The sequence below is a fragment of the Amphiura filiformis genome, chromosome 19, assembly GCF_039555335.1.
Source record: "Amphiura filiformis chromosome 19, Afil_fr2py, whole genome shotgun sequence".
NCBI lineage: Eukaryota > Metazoa > Echinodermata > Ophiuroidea > Amphilepidida > Amphiuridae > Amphiura > Amphiura filiformis.
In genome coordinates this window covers 55,887,502-55,910,438 of record NC_092646.1, presented here as the reverse complement: position 1 = coordinate 55,910,438, position 22,937 = coordinate 55,887,502, and the positions used below count along the sequence as shown (strand labels likewise).

At 36.2% G+C, this 22,937-nt stretch overlaps 1 protein-coding gene across 8 annotated transcripts in view; it reads left to right on the top strand.

Moving 5' to 3' along the window:
- LOC140141524 (uncharacterized) overlaps window positions 1–22,937 on the top strand; it is an 87,137-nt gene that overhangs the window by 58,151 nt on the left and 6,049 nt on the right. For 2 of the 8 annotated variants that reach the window (XM_072163423.1, XM_072163428.1), the window contains exons 2-8: window positions 6,367–6,436; window positions 7,021–7,073; window positions 11,860–11,988; window positions 12,261–12,457; window positions 12,883–12,960; window positions 14,177–14,390; window positions 15,690–16,550. The exons of 2 other annotated variants lie outside the window; for them this stretch is intronic. In XM_072163423.1, the coding sequence (XP_072019524.1) occupies window positions 6,367–6,436; window positions 7,021–7,073; window positions 11,860–11,988; window positions 12,261–12,457; window positions 12,883–12,960; window positions 14,177–14,390; window positions 15,690–15,736 (788 nt within the window). In that variant the 3' untranslated portion in view covers window positions 15,737–16,550. Of the gene's footprint in view, window positions 1–1,419; window positions 1,573–5,583; window positions 5,800–6,366; window positions 6,437–7,020; window positions 7,074–11,859; window positions 11,989–12,260; window positions 12,458–12,882; window positions 12,961–14,176; window positions 14,391–15,689; window positions 16,551–18,526; window positions 18,791–19,032; window positions 19,103–19,822; window positions 19,876–20,324; window positions 20,454–21,721; window positions 21,919–22,937 lie in introns of those variants that run through there. 4 more of the 8 variants (XM_072163427.1, XM_072163419.1, XM_072163426.1 and 1 more) reach the window with 4 other exon arrangements.

Below are 22,937 nucleotides of genomic sequence, written 5' to 3'. Positions count from 1 at the left end.
AGTGGGGGTGTATGTAGGGAAACTTTGGGGTGGTACTCAACACACTTTAACCATGTCTTTCAATGCAAGGCTTATTGGCTGCTTCATTAGGGCCTATGACTTTCGGTGGGTTTCCAAAAGCAGTTTCAAACAAACACAAACAAAAGGCACCATACCCAGTCACCTTCATGACAATTGAAACACTACGTCAAGTATTAACATCCAAGTTATTATGTTTTTAGGCAAGCAATTTCAAATAATTGCTTGAACAGGTTTTTGTTTAAAAGTTAACAATGATAATGAATGGCTCTTATAAGGCACAACCTCTTCTGATGAGGAACTCAAAGCGCGTAAAGCACGAAATTTACAAACAAACATAAAAACAATCAATTTACAAAGATTGGTTTTAAGCTAGCGTTTAAATACCGAAAGTCTGGGGGCGTTACGAAGGTTATTTGGAAGTGTGTTCCAAACATTTTGCTTGATCATAAAACATACAGCGTAATATTTATGTTTTGTAAATGAAAGTTTTGTTTAAAATATTGCCCAATTGCATGTAAGATTGTTGGGCAAAGTTGTTTTGAGGAGAAGCAAATTTCAACACATTGGTCCGATGATCACGGTGATGATGAAATCAAATAATTAATCACTCACAGTGTCATAGGAGCGCTAGGCCTGGGAATTTCGTTGCTATATTGAAGTTATGGCAACTGTAGCCAGGCCGGTCTTCATAATGGCACCCAGGGATATCGATTTACAATGCCTCGGATTTCACGTGTTGATTTTGAAAAATTTTCAGCCGGCAGTAAAAAATGGTGAAATCAAAACGGAAATTCTGACAAAACTATGATATATCGCTCACGGTGATGTGCGTTAGAAAGTTGGGAAAATCCTTCATTAGCGAATCATATTACTTTGAAAAGCTAAAAGGTTGATAAAAAAAAAGGCTCGCGGGCAGAGTTTAAGCCTATCAAAATCGAAAATCTTACACGAAATGACTGAATAATTAAATTATTAATGTTACCCGAGGTCAAAGGTCATCAATCAGAGGTCATCCGGGGTCAAATGTCATATGGGGTCAACGAGGTGAAACAGAATCACTATCATACTACAAGCAGGAGTATACCATTTTATACCAGGGTTGCATTAGGTGGCCTTTACATTACCCCTTGTAAATAAAGCAAGACAGAAAGAGTAGTCAGTTACATTTATTTCTATTTTGTCTACTAATAAAACGCAATTAGAATACTAGTACATACACTAAACTAGTATTTGATTCCCGATTCTTCAAGTCAAGTCCTTGGATTAGCTGTTCAACAAAATGTTGCCGCTGTATTTTTCGAAACAGACAATAACACTTCAACAACTTCAAAGTAGAGATCATGTTAGAAAATGACAGTTGATTAACAGTTCGCATCGCATTTTATTCTCATTTTACAGGTCATATGCCCGGAAGAGATCCAGAGGATATATGCATTGGATATTAAATAATTACATCATGTACTTTGATATACGGAATTGGCAGGCTATGTTTCATTGAACATTTTCATCGTCTAAAGCTTACCAGCTTCAATCATGTGTTGAATTGTAAAAGTAGTTTAGACTTATGCGAAAGGAATGACGAATAAACACAACACTGATATACATTGGCGTGCTCGGGATTTCGTGAAGGAGGTTGAGGGAGTTACTCACGCCATTGTACCGATATACAGTAAGCCAAAAAATTAAGGTACCAGTTGTGTTCAACCCTGTATATCATAAAGACAAATATGTCAAAATTATAACAAGCAGATAATACCTGAACTCTTTAGCTCTGATTCAAGACTTTATTTGTTGAAATTGGTTGAGAATTAAAGAAACGGTGATCTAAACCCTATCGGAGAGACGAAATCAAAAATGTGCACATTTGTGTTCTAATCAATGAAAGCATGGCGCTAGTTTTAACGTGCTAATCAATGGAAGCACGGCGCTAGTTCCCTTGTTCGCGAACGGTTTGTGTACAAATCAATAGCGCATGCAATGGAGGAAGCTGCAACTTTTAAATTGGCACCTTCCTTGGGGTTTTGGATCGATGTGTCTTTATTTTTTGAACAATTTCAACGAATGAGGTCTTAAATTCGAGCTAAAGAATGCAGCTATTGGCTGCTGGTTCCAATTATGACACGTCTGTCTTTGTTTAGGATATACAGGGGTAAACATAACTGGTACCTTAATTGTTTGGCTTACTGTAGTGCTGGATGTACTGGCAATACGCAATTACAAAAGTCATTGAGCAATAGAAATATAGTTAAAATGGTTGAAATTTGAAGGTAATGGGAAAATAGGTAACAAACTTTTATGTAGTTCGATTAAAACATCTACTGCAGGTAGTAGATAGCCATCCAATAACATTAAAGTACCTCTTTTAAACAAAATGTATTTTTATGCTAAAAAATTGGCAAACAAATCCAAAATAATGTAATAAATAAAATTAATTATACTAATCATATCGTTATGAATTCGGCAGACGGCCGAATCCGCATTCGGCTTTTTGTAAATTCATTTTACGCATGCATTACATTTGAACTGGAGAACAAGGGATTAATGCTGTTCAAAATAGACGACAGCATATCAATTTTTTAACGGAGATCAGATGATAACAGCATAATAAGTAATCAAAAGAGGGCGGCATACAGGGTTAGCTAACGGTGCATCGCAGTGCGGTCAACGACGATAACCGTTAAAAAATCGATATGCTGCCCTCTGTCCTTGTTCTCTAATTCAAAAATAATGCATGCGTAAAATGAATTTACCAAAAGCCGAAACTGGATTCGGCCGTCTGCCGAATTCAATTATGTAATGTATCACTATAATAGTATACGCTTCTGACTCTTGGTCTGACTTTTTGGTACTTTACATGTCCTTATCCTATAATATTCTAGATATTGTTACCGGCAAATTCATGTACGTAATGAAAGCTGATGATGGCATAAAGACTGTCTTTCAAACCACATATGTGTAAATGATACCATATACTTAATTACGTAACAGCAGTAGCGTAAAACCAATAGACTAGGGACACTGCCAAATTACGCGAAAAGGCGGGCCTTTTATATTACAGCAAATACATGCACGTATAAAACGTCAGTGAACAGCAACAGTACATGATGTATATGACTAATTTTTAAATTCTTGGTCCTGTGTCTGCCTTTGGTAAAATCTGAGACTTGCTATTAAATGTGGGTGGAAATGGGATGGCATCAACTATCTCCAAAATTAAACAGATTGAATATAATGTCTGCGGCTAGTACTCAGTATGATGATAACTGATGTAGATCAAACAAAAATATGTGCATGTGTAGGCGTGCAAGTGATGACTGATACAATATGGTGGAAATGTATAAAAATTGCACACTCATGTAAATAGGGTTTAATATAGTACAAAATATTATGCAAATAGAAATTTAATAATTCACGTGATTTTCTATTGATGCTCTCAACCTCAAATGAACAGAAACGTTTAAAAATAGATTTCTTACGCAAACGATGACCTCTCTCTATGTACCACTACTTTTCGTATAAACAATAGTAGAATAACAGTTGCATTTTAATCACGGCTTCAAATATTTTCTAGGGAGACTCCCATTTTATGGTTTGTGGATTAGTCAACAGAACTGGCAGAAACAAGTAAATTTCCACGTTTGCTATTGTTGGCAATATCAAAATGTTTTTCAAATGAAAAAACGTTGATTTTGGTCAAAAATACTTTTAAACACGCATTTTGTCCACTAGTCCACTAGTCCCCAGCTAGAAACTCACACAGCTCTTACGATCCTATGCACTCAACCGTGTAGTGTAAACACCGACTGTGTAGAGACATGGTATTTGTAGGCTAACTTTGCTTGGAAAAAATGTGTACTCATGCGTATCGAGTTGGAAACCGTGCGTAGATGCGTTTATAAGATAATCATTTTGTAGCCAAACCTTTCATTATGAGACAAAGGTACATTGTATGTGATCATAGAGAAATGCCATGAAAATTCATATACGGGGTTACAAGTTAACTTTCATTACATACTGTACGACCCTCGTACCTTAATATTAGATAGTTGCCGTTTGATTGTTGGATTTTATTGAGGCTAAAGGAAGATAGAAAGTAGGTAAAAGAAAAGATTAAGTTGTTGTAATCTTAAAGGTAAATATTCTTATATAGTGGTTTGATTGGTCTAGCTAGGCGATATAAGTATGGATCATATGAAATATTAAAAAAGTAATGAAAAACAATCATGAAAGTGTTCTTTTTGCCTATTTTTCTTGAAGTTGACTGGTTGTTAAGGACGTTTATTTTTCAGCGATGTTCGTAGTTCCTTCACAACTGGTTTCTGTCGTTCCTAACACTCGTAGATAACCACATACAGTATTAGAGTCGCAACCAGTCCTATATACGACGTGACTATGTATATTTACTGACACGCGTCAATTTGTAATCAATAGGAAAACACATTTCGGACTTTGAAAACTAATTCTTCAAAATTTGGTATTTGAAATTGGGACCCACCTTGTTTTTATACCTAATCAAAGACTCTATTGGAACAAAATTAAGGAGCGAATGCCTTTTACTGTACAAAAAAGCAGAATTAATGTCAAACTTCCGCCGAATGCGAGGCCCTCGTGCTGGTGCAGAATTCGCAGCTTTGGAGGTACTATGGGCAAACGACGGTATGTAGAATAGAACATTCGACGTCAACTTGACCAAATATTGAAGAAAAGGTGAAATAAGTGCGCAAAACATTTCCTATTCAAGTACGTGTGATACAAAACAAGACTCTTGGCTACCTTAAAAGTTCACCGTTCTGTGTACATTGATTATATTGACGTCATGCGTATAATATAATACTACTATAATGTAACCCCGTATATGGCCATAAGGGGTTGTGCAATAATTACGAACCCCAGCCTCGTGGATTTTCGAATTGCTCACCAGTAATCGCTCGCCTCCCCCTTCCCCTCTCGACCCGCCAAAAAATCTTTACCCCCCTTTGCACATTTGTGGGTTCTCAATTTACAAACTTTAAATGGTTTAGATATATGATGCGAGCATAGCGATCAGGACATGTTTTAACGTTTCTGTAATGTTTCCCTAAGCACTTTAGAGCATGTTTAATATTTAAAAGGTATTCCGTAAATGTGTGCCAAAAATTGCTCCCCCCCCCCCGACCTGCCAAAAATTGATTGCGCCCCTCGCGGCTTGCCAATAAATCTTTGCAACACCCCCTCCCTCCCCCACCCCCAATTTTACAAAAACCGGTCTTATTATTTGTTGTTATGTTATTTTTTTCACGATAATATCCATTCAAATCGTTAAATGTCATTTAAACTTTAAAATGTTAAAATATAGCAGAAGTATTTGACACAAGGCAGCTATTGGATTTAGCGCCCTTCGGAAACAATCTCTGCAAATACAAGCATTAACAACATGATTGCTGCTACCACATTCAGATGAGCTCTGGATTTGATCCCCGGGACTTGACTGGTCAATTACAATACCAGTAGGGGCATAATTATAAAATCCGTGAATAACTATATCTCAGACATAATGCCTCCAATATAGGTATATCATTCTGAAGTACAACAAGTCTATCCACAAAGTGAATATGGAAACTTTAGATTCGAGTGATACTGGTAGAATTTTTGCACATAAGCGCGGTTCTGGTGTAAATAAGCTACTTCTAATGCTGGGGGTTGTTGCAGTATTATTGTCCTCGGTTGCTTTGGTTGTGGCGTTAATAAGTTTGACGCAGAATGAAGGTACAACTATGTTTGCCGTAACTGGACAACAAGGTTTGTGTGTTCTCCATAGACTATTATTATATGAATAATTGTTTATAAATGCATAATTCGGAAAAACATGGAACAAACATGAATCTTACGTTGACAATGCTTGTATTAGTAATAATAATAATAAATACTGAACTAATAACGCGCACAAATTTCCAAGGGATGCGAGGCGCGAGAAGAAGACAGAAGGAAGGGAAACATCATATTTGGGGGAAGAGATGAGTTTTAAGGAGACTTTTAAAAGTCCCAGTGCTATGGGCCATTCTGATGACTATTGGCAGCTTATTCCAAAGACTGGGGCCAGCCACAGAAAAGGCAGTATCCCCAGCCAGTTTGAAGGTTCTGGGGATAACAAGCGAGTTACCAGCCGATCGGAGATAGTATGAGGACTGGCGGATATGGAGCAATGAAGACATTTTTATGACAAAATAATGATAAACATTTTTATGACAAAATAATGATAATAAAAATAATGACATTATAATTTGTGATACCAAACAGGACACATTTTGGATTATTTCATTGCGAAATATTATGAAGAATAAATATTATTTTCTTCTCATTTTGCAGGTTCCAATGCGAAGAATGACAGAATATGGACTATTGCAACAGGACATGCACAATCTAATGGCCTGTACATGTAAGAAATAGTACATTATATTGAAGCAAACGCTTCTTTGGTTTGTATTACTATTATTTTTATTTTTATTATTATTATTATTATTATTATTATTATTATTATTATTATTATTATTATTATTATTATTATTATTAGTGTTATTATTATTATTATTATTATTATTATTATTATTATTATTATTATTATTATTATCATTATTATTATTATTATTATTATTATTATTATTATTTTAGTAGTAGTAGTAGTAGTAGTAGTAGTAGTAGTAGAAGTAGTAGTAGTAGTAGTAGTAGTAGTAGTAGTAGTAGTAGTGGTAGTAGTGGTAGTGGTAGTAGTAGTAGTAGTAAATTTTCTCCTTAAACTCACAAAATATGCCATTGAATGATATATTGTCCGTGTGTAATCAACCATGACTGAAGTGGACCGACTTGAAGTGAACAACAATTTCAAAAATATATCATTAAACCATATTTTCATCCGGGATCATATCATCAAACAGTTTCATCAAATACGCTCTGCTCTGTTGTCAAATACAGCTGACAAATATAGCGTTCACATTATGTAAAACATGCTTTTCTAATTTGCAGCGATCAGACATCTGGCCAGTTAAGGGGATTTACGGTCGACATGATAAACGCGGGTACGTGTTTCATCTTATTTTTGTTTGTTTTTTGTTTTTTCGTTGAATTCATAATAATATTTCGACCCACCTTTTACATTTCTATCCAAATTTAGATGTCTCAAATTTCAATGCAAATTATTGGTAACACAATAATAATTCTGCTCTGTGCGTCTCCACAACTACTTCTTTTGCCGTCACAAAATTTTCAACTAACGGCAACACACGATGAGTGATGATAAATTCAAAAATGCAATTCGCAACTTAACTTCGCTTGCCGTTCACACCTATTCGTCATAGTGTGACCGGGCCTTTATATAATTCATATGCCTCATAGTCAACGGCACGTACCAGACAGTTAACTTGTAACCCTACTTATTACTAAGCCCCGTCAATGCAGGTTTAATACTGTTACGAGTCGTACTTGACTCAAGGCCAAAATCACCTTTTACCCGAACTCACACGAATGCACAACACAAATACACTGTTTGATTAAGCTAACATAATCTAAGTCTTTAATTGAAAACAAAGTATGCTTGGTACATATAACAACAATATACACTAAAATCACACAATCAGTTTTACTCTATCGGTACTTAACCAGCGGTCTTCTTGTTGGTGATTCTAGAGTTCTTGCAATGTTCTGGACGACTGATGTAATATATCCTTATTCACTTGTCCTGCGAAAATCAGCGAAGTCCATAGTACATTTGCATTTATAAATCCTTGCGTATAAAATCCTCATACGAAAATGATGATGCTTCCTCCAATCTCCTTTGCGCTGCTATCTCCACAAATATATCTCCTTGCGCTGCTTTCTCCACAAATATATCTCCTTGCGCTGCTTTCCCCAAAAATGGTATTTCTTTCACCAATCACTCTTTTCCCAGGGAACAGGTTTCTTTAACACAGCTCCGCTGTTTTTTGACAGATGCGTGGCCTTCACAAACCCAGCAAACTCCAGCAATTTGACAGAAGAACTTTTAATCCTTTGATGAGGAAGAGCACTTTTGTGTGCTCGCTGTCTTCTTCGTTGTTGTATTAAAATTAGCTCAATTATTGGCTATATAAACTGGTTAAAATGCACTTCTTTTTTGAAGCACGAAGACCATCACATGTGGAGTTTCTCAATCTCCCACGGCATTCTGTAAAGTCCCAACAAAAGCCTCCAGCTTTTTATATCAGTACTCATGCAAAAACCCATCATCTATTAATAAACCATTACTTCAATCACATTTTCACAACATTGCTGTAATCTTGGGATTTCCCAATATTAATTATACACATTCACCTTTCACATTACATCACTTCCTGGGGGGTTTTCTGACTATGGTGCGATATACTGAACTGGGGATTTCCAAGTTCCAAACATAGATCTGACTTTGTTTACAATAATTTGGGGGAATACCAAAATGACTTTCCACACCATTGTCTTGCACGTACAAGGGGGTTTCCCATCTCATGAAATACTTTCAGCTTGTAAACAAAGTTAAATAATTAAATTAAATCAAATTACTCAGGGCACATCACAATACGCACAGCTTGAATATTCCAAATTGAGACGAAATGCTCTTCATAGGCAAAGCAGCATCATCGGTATTCTGGATTCACGTCTACATCTTTTCAATTTAAGTAGATAATTCGACCAAATTCGTGATTATTCGACAAAATCTGTATTCATTTGCAAACTCTTGTTACACGCACAGCATGCGAACAAAATGATGTTAGCTATTATTGAAGTTTACACAACAATTGATTAAAAGTTTAAACGACCTTCTTTAAAGACATTTTAATGCACTTACACTACACGGTTTGAGATAAACAATCGTATTTTTGCTCTAGACAATCATAATCCTTCACGATCCTCAAAATTAGAGCGTACTGTACAGCATACCTCTGTCCTGTATGTATAAATTCAAATTGTTATGATTTTTGATCATCAATGTTTTTCGCATCCTTAAATCTGAAAGGATAACACTTTAATTGGTTCCATTTTTTGTGGTTCCCATAAAGGGGTCGAAGGTCACAGTGGGGACCAAAGCTAAATAATAATCATTGTGTAATGTGTTTTAATGTATCTCCAATTGCTTCTCTTATCATCATTCATTCATTCATTTCATTCGGCTGCGAAGCAGGCGACTACAAAGTTTCTCCATGTACTACGATCTGAAGCCAAAGTGGCAATGGCATCTGGCAGTAGAAAGTTGTCGAAATCCCCCAACAGTTTTTGCACATAAGACAAGTAGGATGTTCTTTGCCTTCCAGGTCTTCTTTTACCATGTAATGGGGTGTAGAGAGCATATCTTCTGCATGGTTCATCTTCCTGCATCCTCAGGATATGTCCCAGGAATCGTAGTTGTCGTGATCTGACAGAGTTGATAAGAGGCACAGTGTTGGTGATGGCATAGACCCTTTCATTACTAACATGGTCAGTGCGCTTGATGTTCAGCATTATCCTGTAACATGATGTACCAAAAGCATTGATCTTATTTTCCATATCAGTAGATATCACCCAGGACTCACAGCCATAGAGCAATACTGTAACACAAGTGGTGTTAAACAGCTTGACTTTTGTTGCAACAGTGATTGTTGGACTTCTCCACAGATGCTCCAGTTTCCAAAATGCATACCAAGCAAGCGCCTTCCGTCGGGAGGTCACTGGTGCTAGAGCCCATCATGGAACCAAGATATTTAAAATCAGTGACATACTTGATGGGTTCTCCGTATACTTGGAGTGGTGGCTGAGGATTGCAGTTGATGGTCATGTACTCAGTTTTGGGAACACTGATGATGAGACCCAGGCTTTCTGCTGCAGCTGCTGTTCTGGTCAGCTGTGCCTGTGCCCGCGGGATGGAAGATTCAAGCAAGGTAATATCATCAGCGAAATCCAAGTCGTTCAAAACCTTGGCAGGATAACGCCTGGAGCGACGCGGGTGTGTTTCAACACCGCTGTTATTCCCCTCGGTAGCCATCGTCATCAAATAATCGATGAGAACAATGAATAGGAATGGGGCCAGAACATCCCCCTGTAATACTCCAGTAGTCACTAGGAAGGGATCCGAGATGTTGCCATCTACCAATACGGCACTTTGCGAATTAGTATACAGTACACGTATTGCCTTTACGATGCTCTCAGGGATACCATAGTGCCGCAAAACAGAAACAGAAACATCATCTTCCTGTTGATTGAATCAAAGGCTTTCTTGAAGTCAATGAATGTTATAGTTAGTGGAAGTTGGTAACTATGGAAAGCCTCCATGATTCTACGGAGGATATGCGTTTGCTGTGCACAGCTTCTGCCTGGTCTAAATCCGGCCTGGTTACTTCTTATTATAGGATCAACATGGTCCCTGATTCTATTCAGTAGGATCCTATTGTACACCTTAGCTGCAACTGACATCAGTGTGATTCCTCTATAGTTGTTCATGAGGCTGAGGTCTCCTTTCTTTGGAAGGGGAACAATAACATTGGTTCTCTTATCACATGGAACAAAAAATTCAATTGTCATATTTTTTTACGTTGATAAGTTCAGGAATGGAATTCTAAACATTTTATACACAGAGATCAAAATTTTAAAATGGTCCGATTTCATCGATACTGGTTTCAAATTACTCCTCTTAAGGTTAGCAACTATTTTAATCTCTTGCGATTTGGTAGTTCACAGCATCTTGCGAGTGGTAGTGAGCTTTGACAAAATTGCATTGTTCAATTCATAGCATGTGTGTAGAAGAATTCAAATATCACAGATATACTTGATCATGTGGTTCTTGAGTTATGTTGTAAAGAGGGTTGAAACAACAACACTTTTGTAAAACATACAGAACTCATTAACAACAATAAATCATCAAGTTTTCTTCAAGTATATGATTTGTCGAATGAAATGTTGCAAAACTTCAAAGTATTATTTTTCAATAATGATAGTGAAATTCGAATTTTTGGCTGCTTCGACCAACAACATTAACATAAAAAATCTCAATCATATACTTAATTCACAATTTCGGTGCAATTTGTATTGTCATGCCCCCTTCAGAGTTAATGCAGCCAGAATCCAATAGAAATATATATATGCACAACATTTAACCCATAAACATGTCTCAATTATTATCACACATTATTTTTCTATTTCGTTTGTCGATAAGAGTAATTTGATTCGGCAGTGCAATATGATAATTGAATTTTATATTCCTAACAATGAGAGGAACAATTTGAGATTTTGCATTGTGGGCCCCCATTGTGAACTTCGATACCTCGTGGGAAGCACAGGGGCATAGAAAAAAGGTGCAAGGATGCCTAAAATCATTAATTAGTATTGGTTCCGCTAATGAAGCAAGACAAAATGCTACAAAGACATCCCCCTCCTCCAGCACCCGTACCCAGTCAATGTTGGTTAGATACTGAAACATGAACGGGCAATTACTCTTTGGCTCCAACATTAATTTGGGGAGAAGGGTAATACAGGGCGCTATGGCTTTGGGATTTTATTTTGAGACATTAGTGAAGCCAATGTTTGTTTGTTTTTTGGCATTCTTAAACCTGCAAGGGGAACAATTTGAGATATATTACAACAAGATTTTATATTTTGGCCCTCATTATGACATGAAATTTAACCCCTCATGGGAAGTATATGGGCATAGAAAAAATGGAACCATTTCTGGTTTTATTATTTCAGGTGTAATGATGTCAGAAAATCATTGGTCCCACTAAATGTAGCAAGACAAAATGTCAACTCAGATACTACCCTATAGCGTCCTGTACTATCGTTTGAATTAAGTTTGTTATCATGATGTTGCGTTATGTTCTTTTACAGTTTGTCGATTGGCAAATAAGGATTGCCGTTTGGTGTATGACGTCTGGCAACACTGTTGGGAATCAGAAAAAGGCCAAGTACCACGTGGGGGTGTAGGGCTAATGAGTGGGTGGTATGACGCATGCGCAGGTAATTAATCTTTAAAATAATTATTATATGTTTTACGTTAACTTTGCTTTCATTGTATGCTACATATCCATTGTGCATGTGACCTTGTTGAAAAAAATCTGCATATATAAAATGCCGATAAATTGACCTTAAAGAAATGGTATCCCTTCTGCTATTAAATTAAAGATTTATGGTAATAGTGACAAATGATGTTTACGTTATGTTTGTATGTTTATTGTGGTTTTTGTTGTCGTTTCTCTGAACCTTCTATTGTTGCAACGTATAACTTACAGGTTGGATCAAAGCTCACACCAGAGCTAGGACATTCAAATTCAGCAAGTCATGGAATAAACCTATAGACTTCTATTTTGCCATCAAGACTGGAAACCCACGTGGATTCAATCCTACGGATGTAACTGATATGAAGTTTGGTTTTGTTGATGGATTTGTCAATGATGAATTCTGCTTAGCTCGTCAAACTTCTATAAAGGTATGTTTCACGGCCTAATAAATTATGTTGCAATTACTTGTACGTACATATATCCCTTATTTCTTGCAAACGTATATACTGTCCCAACAAACATAAAACGTTCTTAAAACGTTTTAAACTGGTTTATTTGGGGTTTGGTAAAAATGTTTTTAACATTTAATGTCGGGTTAAGTACGTATTACAACAACATTAAAAACATTGTTAAAATATTTCGTTATTAATAATTAAGGGCTCTGGTAGCAATATTCGCGAATTTTAATTTTAAAAATTCGCGAATTAAAAAAAAAATCCAAACTGTTTGATATCAGACGGACATTCCTCGTATTCAGAATGCAATTCGATATGTGTTTTTACTATAATTATGGTGCTTTGGTTCACGGTGGGTCACGGTGTTTGCTAAATTACGATTCCGGGCTTCTTTTCAGGGATCTACACTGCCGGTCTCGCAAATGCAACACTATGATACGTATGATGACATGTTAAACGCTGTTATTTCTGGTGAGGTAGGTTATCTCAATGCTGTTCTGATCCCTCTCGTTTATGTTGTTTATCTTTTAAACCCTAACAGGACGGTATACTACAAAATACTACTTGATATATGCGCTGTTCGTGCATGCATCCCACGTGGTGTGATGACGCAATCGCCCTAAGTGATGTATAGGCACGGTTTCGCTGGCCAGCGAAGCCCAAGACCCGTGGCAAAGTGTCGCCGACCCAGTGCCTGGCATGCGAGGGGTCTCGGGTTCGAATCCCACACAGAGCAAACAACTTCTTTCCTTCTTTTCTCTCTTTATTCCTTCCTTCTTTCCCTCGTTTAGGGTTAGGTTACCACTATCGAAACTCAATATAGGCTTCCTTAACCCTAACAGGACGGTATACTACAAAATACTACTTGATATATGCCCTGTTCGTGCATGCATCCCACGTGGTGTGATGACGCAATCGCCCTAAGTGATGTATAGGCACGGTTTCGCTGGCCAGCGGAGCCCAAGACCCGTGGCAAAGTGTCGCCGACCCAGTGCCTGACATGCGAGGGGTCTCGGGTTCGAATCCCACCCAGAGCAAACAACTTCTTTCCTTCTTTTCTCTCTTTATTCCTTCCTTCTTTCCCTTCCCGTCGCCAAAAAGCTCTTAGGTGGTTAGGGTTAGGAACTCTGATAGGTGCCCACTTAAACTGTAGAGGGAAGTTACCCAAATCACAGCGCCAGGTAATGACCGGGCTGCCGAGTGCGAATGTGTATTTATTTTAGAAGATTCATGTTTGTTTTAAATTTGTGGGTGTTTTTTTTTGGTTTTTTTTTTTTAAAATTAGAAATTTTTTCAAGAAAGTGACATGCCAAAGAAAAATCTTTTGGCACATACTTTGTTATTGTTCATATACCTACTATTCGTTTTGGTGATTTACTAATATTTATATATTTTGGTGACTACATTTTGGCGTTTCAATGCGTTTTAAGCTTACCATGAAATTACCGCTGATATCTGGACATGCTCCTTTTAGAATTTCTGTCTCTCTCATGGTCGGCTATTGCAAACAACAGGATGCAGATTGGCTCGGGGTAACTGTCGTAAATCAATCACTAAATAAACACACCCCACATCCACACACCCCACCCCAACACGTACACTAATTACAAATAATCGGGACAAACGAACATCAAAATGTCACCAATGTTCACAACTATTCTTATGTTCAACGTTAATTTTTAATTGTGCTAGGTCGATGTGTGTATTTCGTATGGCTCTACTGCTCTTCCACCTGGCTTAACTAAAATAGAAGACCCGGTGTTGGACTGCTCTATGGACTCATCAGGTTTTGGGCTAATGATGCGTATGGATAATCCTCTAGTAGAATGGTGGGATCCTGCATTGGAACGACTTATGCAAACCTCGGAATATTGGGAGATATGCCAGGACGTTAAAGACCAACATGGTATTGTTTATTTTTTAGGATACTGTGATATTGCAAAAACTCTTACTTTATTATTGACAATGTTACGGCGTCAATACCTTATTCAAAACACGATAAAAGGACAATTACTTTATTATTAATAATTATAATTAACCCTAGAACTACTGGGCCATATTTTGTAACACGAATTTTTACGAAAAGTTTGTGGGTAGTTGTAGTGTTAAAATATATTTTAACGTACACATGCTGTGGATTTTGTTTTGTTTTCTTGTTTTGCTTGTGCATTATAATAAACTTAAATGCTGATATATGTTTTATTGAACTCCTTTCAATGCAAGTTGTATTTAGTAATCTATAATTGTACACTAGTTTTGGTTTATCATTATTTTCTTATGTACTATTCGTTATTTAGCTTCTGTAGTGTCTTTCAAAAATGTCGCAAAGGCCTTGTCGCCATAACGTGATAATGCTACTTTATTATAATCGCCGCGTTCTATTTTCATTCCTCTATTTAATTAGTTGTTTACTACCTTCATACGACTTACGTTTTCGGTTATGACAAACCAGTGGCGTAGCTGCATTTTTGTGAGGGGTTGAGGGGCGGGCCCACTGGGTCTTCAATGCTGACAAGAAGAAAAAGCGTCACGCCTATTTTGCAATCACAATATCGCATGTTTTTTTTTATATTCCATTCGTAAAGACGTAATAGTTCCAAATAAACAGTTCTACAACTGCATGTGGATACGGCCGGGGCCGAAATGAAGAATTATTGTAAGGGGCGATCTCATCACCAGCAGCTAGACGCTTCGGCAGACACTGTTTAATTAAATTATTAATGTTATCCGAGATCAAAGGTCATCAATCAGAGGTCATCCGGGGTCAAATGTCATATGGGGTCAACGAGGTGAAACAGAATCACTATCATACTACAAGCAGGAGTATACCATTTTATGCCAGGGTTGCATTAGGTGGCCTTTATATTACCCCTTGTAAATAAAGCAAGACAGAAAGAGTGGTCAGTTACATTTATTTCTATTTTGTCTACTAATAAAACTCAATTAGAATACATACACTAAACTATTATTTGATTCCTGATTCTTCAAGTCTGTTTCCATGCCCACAACGCATCCAATCTCCCCTCTGGACCAGACATATCTCTTTTTAAAGGGATTTTTTTTCCTTGGATTAGCGGTTCAACAAAATGTTGCCGCTGTATTTTTCGCAACAGACAATAACACTTCAACAACTTCAATATAGAGATGTTAGAACATGGCAGTTGTTTTTAAACAGTTCGCATCGTATTTTATTCTCATTTTACAGGTCATATGCCCGGAAGAGATCCAGAGGAAATATGCATTGGATATTAAGATTCTGTACTTTGATGTACGGAATTTGGCAAGCTATATTTCATTGAACGTTTTCATCGTCTAAAGCTTACCAGCTGGTGTAATACCTGGTGCTTCAATCAATCCTGTGTATTGAATTGTAAAAGTAGTTCTTTCAAGTGACTTATGCGAAAAGAATGACGAATAAACACAACTGCAGTGATATACATTGGCGTGCTCAGGATTTCGTGAAGGAGGTGGAGGGGGCAGATGCCGCATCACATTAATGATCTTAGAATTCCTCTTACTCACGCCATTTCAAATTCTTAAAAGTACGTGTATAGAGAAATAAAGCAAAATATAACAATACATTATTAATATGCAAGTGTAAAAAAACAAACGTTAAGAAATAATATGTTTAAAAATTGAAACACTATAGCAGGAAGAGGTTGTTTGGCCATAACAGGCAGATTATTAAAAGTTACCATCCCCCTAGAGATAAATTTTCTTTCATCTGATTTGTTTCTACGTAAAATATAGAAATTTGAACCAGAACGCCGATCAGAAAGTTTTTTCCAGTCTAGCATTTGTAATAATCATCAGTGGGAAATCTACGTGGAAGGCCGAGTATGACCTTCCCAGCAGTATTTTGCAGTATCAAGCCTGGAAAGATGAGTGGTACAAGCGTTTCCCCAAACAACATCACAATAATCAAAATGAGGTAGAATTAAAGCCTTTGGCAAGATATTACGTACTCTTCTAAGAAGACCGATGCGTTGATGAATTTTGGACACAAGTTTGTCAATGTTGAAACTCCATGAAAGCGATGGATCCATCCAAATACCAAGGTACTTAAAATGGTTCACCCCTGATACTAATATTAAGCTGGCTTTGAGTACGACTGAGTCTTTGTTGGGTACCAATTAACATAGATTTGGGTTTTTTTACATTAAGAGTGAGATAATTGGATTATAACCACTGGGAAGCATGAGCAAGTTCAGTGTTCAGAGTTGTATTGATTACATCGATAGATTTCCCTTTAACAAAAATAGCAGTATCATCTGCATAAAGATACACTCTAGAGCTAATATTCCTTATGTTACCAGGAAGATCATTAATGTAAAGAGTAAAGAGTAGGAGGCCCAGAATTGAGTCCCGAGGAACCCCAAACTTAACTGCGGCTTTATTAGAATGGTGATCATTGACTTTTGTATTTAAACTTGATATCGCTCAGTTAGGTGCGATAAAAACAAATCAAACTCCCGACCATGCACTCCAATGCTAATAAGCTTTTTACTGAGCACTTCGTAATGGAGTATCGAAGGCTTTTTTAAGTCAAGAAAAACTGCCCCAGTAAGAAAGCCCTTGCTTATGTTGTCGAGCAAATAATCGCACACTTCAACAAGACAGGTTTGCGTGGAGTGCATTGGTCGAAAGCCTGATTGGTTGGGAGATAAAATTTGGTACTTTTGAATGAAATCATATAACTATCGAAACTATGTTGACTTTAAATGGTATATCAACGATGGCCCAATGTTGCAATGCCAACTGTTAATACAAGATTTACATTTCAACATTGGGCCAATAATGGAATTCCAAGGCTGCTGAAAAGACGGCAACAAAAAAATCTTGGGCCAATGTTGGAATGCCAACTTTCAACCAATGTGGGGCCAATGTTGGCTTGACAACAGCGATGGTTCCAACGTTTTCCAACGTTGGGCAATGCTGTTATTTGGGATATTCCTCAGTTAACGGCCTTTTATAATTTCCGTGGATGCAACAGGGCGAGTAATATTAACAGTACATATGGTTGTATAGTGGTCAGAGGAAAGAATACGCTTTATAATGACATCGTCAACAAAAGTGTCTTCCTCATGTGTTATTAAAAATACCAGCGTATGACCACATAGGCGATATGAGTTCAAAATCATATTATTATATGTCTGATGTGCTCTCATGTCCCACAAAAATATACTATCAAAACGTTGCTATCAGAGCCCTTAAATTGTCAAGATAATTTTATATAACATGCAAATGTAGTGAGCAGGCAATTTTGCATGATTAGAAAAACTTCCGACAACGTTTTATACACCCAAGAATGAAAATATGAAAAATCTCTTGCTTATCCGAAATTTTACATGCAAACATTGCCTTTCGCCCTCTATTTGCCCTAGGGGAGATAACTATAGTAAGGCTCTAAAACACATAAGCCTGAGGAAAGTATACCGCCATTAACGTTGGCTACTAGGTTAGCTTTTAGATGTCCTGTATTTAAATTTAAAAGTCTAGTTTCCATTTTATAGACAAGTTTTTATACGCAAAATCCATTTTGATACAAATGAATGCTATTATTACAATTAAATGATAATGACATGATAATTTTGTTTCGAATGTGTCTTATGTTTAGATGGAGTCGCCATTCGCTGAATTAAGTATAGAACTATCAGCTTGTTAAGTCTCTTTTATTATAGTTCTATATGTAATATTTTTATTCTAATATTTATTTATCAATTTATGTATTTTAATTTATAGTTGAACGAATCATAAACCAAAAACAAACTTTATTTCAAATTACTTGATTTTTTACATTATTTTCATCAATCCAAGCTTCTTTAAATTATTAGAGTACTCAATTTGTGTAATATAATTTGGCACTACTTCGAAACCACCAATTCATGCAACATTCAACAATTCGATTACGTATTCAGTTGAGGGCAGGACTTGATCCCCGGATTTGACACCTCAATTACGATACCAGCCGTTTTAAAATCCAGCTATGATGAAACTCCCAACCTTCCATGAATAACTATATCTCAGACATAATGCGTACAATATAAGCATATTATTAAGCAAAACCGTATTCAGAAGCAGTATATTATTTCTACAACTTGTCATTCTACAACACAAATATGGAAACTTTAGATTCGAGTGATACTAGTAAAATTATCTCACAAGAGCGCGGTTCTGGTGTAAATAAGCTGCTTCTAATTTCGGTGGTTATTGCAATACTATTGTCTTTAGTTGCTTTGGTTGTGGCGTTAATAAGCTTTGCGCAGAATGGAGGTACAACAATGGTTGCCGTAACTGGACAAGAAGGTTTGTATTTTCTCCGTGGATTATTATTAGAATTATTATTTATAAACGCATAGTTCGGAACAATGTGGAACAAACATGAATATTACGCTGCTAATGCTTGTATTGGTGTGAAACATTTTTATGACAAATTAATGTTAATGAAAATAACGACATTATAAAGTGGCATACCAAGCAGGACAAATTTGGATTATTTCATTGCATAATATTACGAAGAATACAACTGGTTTCTTCTCATTCCGCAGGCTCCAATTCGAAGGATGATAGAATATGGAATATTGCAATGGGACATGGAACTTCCAATTACATCTACATGTAAGAAATAGTATACATAACTTGAAACAAACGCGGTTTTTTATTTACAAATTGCAATTTCTCAGCGTGAAGCTTTTGTGTCCATGAATAGTGTATTCGTCAATAATTATATCATCAACCATAATTGTGTAACTTGAAGTGAACAAAAACGTACCATGAAACTATATTTTTATCCGAGACCATATCTTCAAAACTGGTTTATTAAATGAGACCCGCTTTGTTGCCGAATATAGCAGAAGAAAATGCCTTTCACATAATGTAAACATTGAAAGTTTGTTGGAAAAAAACATATTCAAAATATCACCACATTCATTTGGTCGCTTTCCTGGAGCACCATACGGCTTGTCAATTTTAAATGAGAGATTTAGATCCTCAAACAGCACAATAATACAATAGACTGATGCAAGATTGACAATAAAAATTTTGGCCAGCTCATTCTTGGTGCTAAATATCAGTCGATATAGGCAGACTTCTAAACTTCAGCACTTTTTCAGAGGTTGCGCAAAGGGGAAAAACAAATTATAATGGGGGACATTAACGAAAATGGTCAAAAATGGGCTAAAAGGTACATAAAGGGCCTAAAATGTTATATATGGGGCGGCCACCAATCCCACAGGAGGGCAAGAGCGGGCAAGACTTTTCACATAGGGGGCAGCTGTTTCCCTTTGCCCCTTGCTACGCCATTACTTCTAAAACATGGGTTCGTTTTCTAATTTGCAGCGATCAGATATCTGGCGAGTTAAAGGGATTTAGCGTTGACATAGTAAACGCGGGTACGTATTTATTTTCTTATTTTATTTCGTGATAATATTTCTATCCACCTTTTACATATATATCCAAATTTAGGTGTCGCAAACTATATACATTCAGCACTGTGTGTCTTCACCTTTAACAGTTCAATTCTTATGCGTCACTGTAAAATATTGGTAAAAACTACGCTCTTACCTTGCCTATAATTGTTAGTTCCCAATATGAATTTGTAAATTGTAAATGATCTGGATATATACAGTGTTAAAAGAAATACCCCTAAAGATAAAAAACGTTTCTTTTCATGATTTCGTTGATTTGAAAAAAGTTTAAAAACTGTGAATATAGGAATCTTTTTGCTACCATACCACAGCTGTTTTATTTCTCAAAATCGTTTTGATTATTTATCATAAAAGTAACATCAAATGTCTTTTCCACTAAGTTTGTTATCATGATGGCTGTTGTTCTTTTACAGTTTGTCGATTGGCAAATAAGGATTGCCGTTTGGTGTATGACGTCTGGCAACACTGTTGGGAATCAGAAAAAGGCCAAGTACCACGTGGAGGTATAGGGCTAATGAGTGGGTGGTATGACGCATGCTCAGGTAATTAATCTTTAAAATAATTATCATAAATGTATTACATTAACTTTGTTTGCATTGTATGCTACATATATTGTGCATGTGATGGAAAAAAACATATGCAGGGTGTCCCAGAAAAAATTACCGAGAGAATACAATTGAACGTAAGTCGAGAAATAGACATTAGAATCAAATAATTTAAATTGAACCGCATAGCCTATTGATTGTGCACCACATACGAACATTTTATTTGATTCAGTTGAAAGTTTGCGGAGAAATTAACGATTACATATTGCGTGGATCAATGCAGTTCATACCTAGTTTGATCAACAACAGGGTTTTTTTTACATACTTGCTCGCCGCTTCCTAAAGAATGTGTATCACATTAAATTTAGACCACATTATCTATTTTATAATCCGACGGTGTTATATGTTTTTAATGCTTTCACTGAAGATAAATAACAGTTTGTCCGAGAAAACTTTGATTTCCGTATTTGGAAGCTTCCAACTTTATGTTATATTTTAACTTTCCAAAGAGTATTTGAGCCAAGAATGACAATAATCAAGTGCTTACAGCTTTACGTGTGATTTTTTGATACCATGCAACATTAATGTTGCCATTAAATGTTAAACTTTTTTAAGCAAGCTGGAATTCTCTATGCAAGAACTCTTTATGCAACATTTATATCAACATTAACGAAAAAAGATATTTACAAGTACCGAGCATCATCTTGCATGCAAGCTTTCATTCTCAATATCGTGTATGTTTTCAAAATTGAACAAAATCTAATTAAATGTTTTGAAAGAAACAGATTGTTAAAAAAAACGAAAATGATTGCACCGAACAAAATATGAAGTCCATTGACAGTGTTAACCACTAGTGCGCATTGTATTGAATGATCTTTCTTTCAAACTTGGAATGAAGTGAATTGACGCATGTGTTATGTAATCGCTCATTTCTGCGCAATCAGTCGAACGATTCCAGTAAAATTAGCGTATAAGATGCAGAATAAGATGGGCTACACGCTGATTTTTAGATTTTTGGATTCTGGTATCTATTTCTCGACTTCAGTCCAAATTCATTCGCTCGATAACTTTTTTGCGGGGCACCCTGTATAAATAAATGTGGATAAAGTGATCTTAAAGAAATGGTCTCCCTTCTTCGGCAGTCTGCTATTAAAGTAAAGATTTATGGTAATAGTGACAAATAATGTTTACGTTTTTTGTCTGTTTATTGTGGTTTTTGTTGTCGTTACTCTGGCCCTACTTACCTTGGAACGCATAACTTACAGGTTGGATCAAAGCTCACACCAGAGCTCGGACTTTCAAATTCAGCAAGTCATGGAATAAACCTACAGACTTCTATTTTGCCATCAAGACTGGAAACCCACGTGGATTCAATCCTACAGATGTAACTAATATGAAGTTTGGCTTTATTGATGGATTTGTCAATGATGAATTCTGCTTAGCTCGTCAAACTTCTATAACGGTTTGTTTCATGGCCTAATGAATTATGTAGCAATTACGTGTATATACATACCAAATTTCCCTTTTTTTATTTCTTGCAAAGTATAGTCCTGACCCAGCAAACATAAAACTTTTTAAACTGGTTTATTTTGGGTTTTGGTAAAAATGTTTTTAACAATTAATGTCGGGTTACTTATTAAAATCATAGAACATTTTTGTAAAAAAAACACTACAACAACATTTTAAAAATTATGTTGTCGAAACATTATTGTAAAATATTTCTTTAACAATTATTATGGGCTCTCGAATTTCAAAATATTATTTGATATGAAGAAGGACATTTCTGGTACAGAATGCAATTCGATATGTCTGGTGTACTCTCAGCTGCCATGAAAATATTTTGTACAAACGTTTAAATACGATTCCTTAAATAACATTATGTCGAAAGGAGACACTTTGGGCAGGATCGCAAATGGAGAAAGAGCAAAAAATGTACCGGGGTGATTCTTTTACAATTGTGGTTTATTGCAAATTTGTGATGTTAATAATGTTTAAAATATTGTCTGATAGTTTCAGACCGGAACACAACTGGCATCTTGTATTTTTTAGACATTTTTCAAAGTCATTTAACATTGTCATTGGGGAAACGATGTTGTGGATCAAAATATCTCTATATTTAAGATACTTAACACACAAAATTGATAACCTGCCCCAAAGTATCTCTTTTTGATATGACACGTCACATATCTTAGACTCTTTTCCAATAAGCTTTCAAATACTTCATTTGTGAATGTTTTTAAAACGTTGTATAACCCAACATATATGAAAAATAACTCTATGGTGTTATTGATTGAGTTGCCGAGCGTCTGTGTAAAATGTCCGGTGCTAATGTAATCTTGCAATTGAATACATGAATACAAAAGCCACCCAAGTCCATGGGAAGTGATTTTGAGAGAAAAACCTGTGTATCATTTTAATTCCTTAAGTTAGATTTACCTGGTCAATATGGTAAGTTTTACGTGCAAATGAGTGGATAAAACT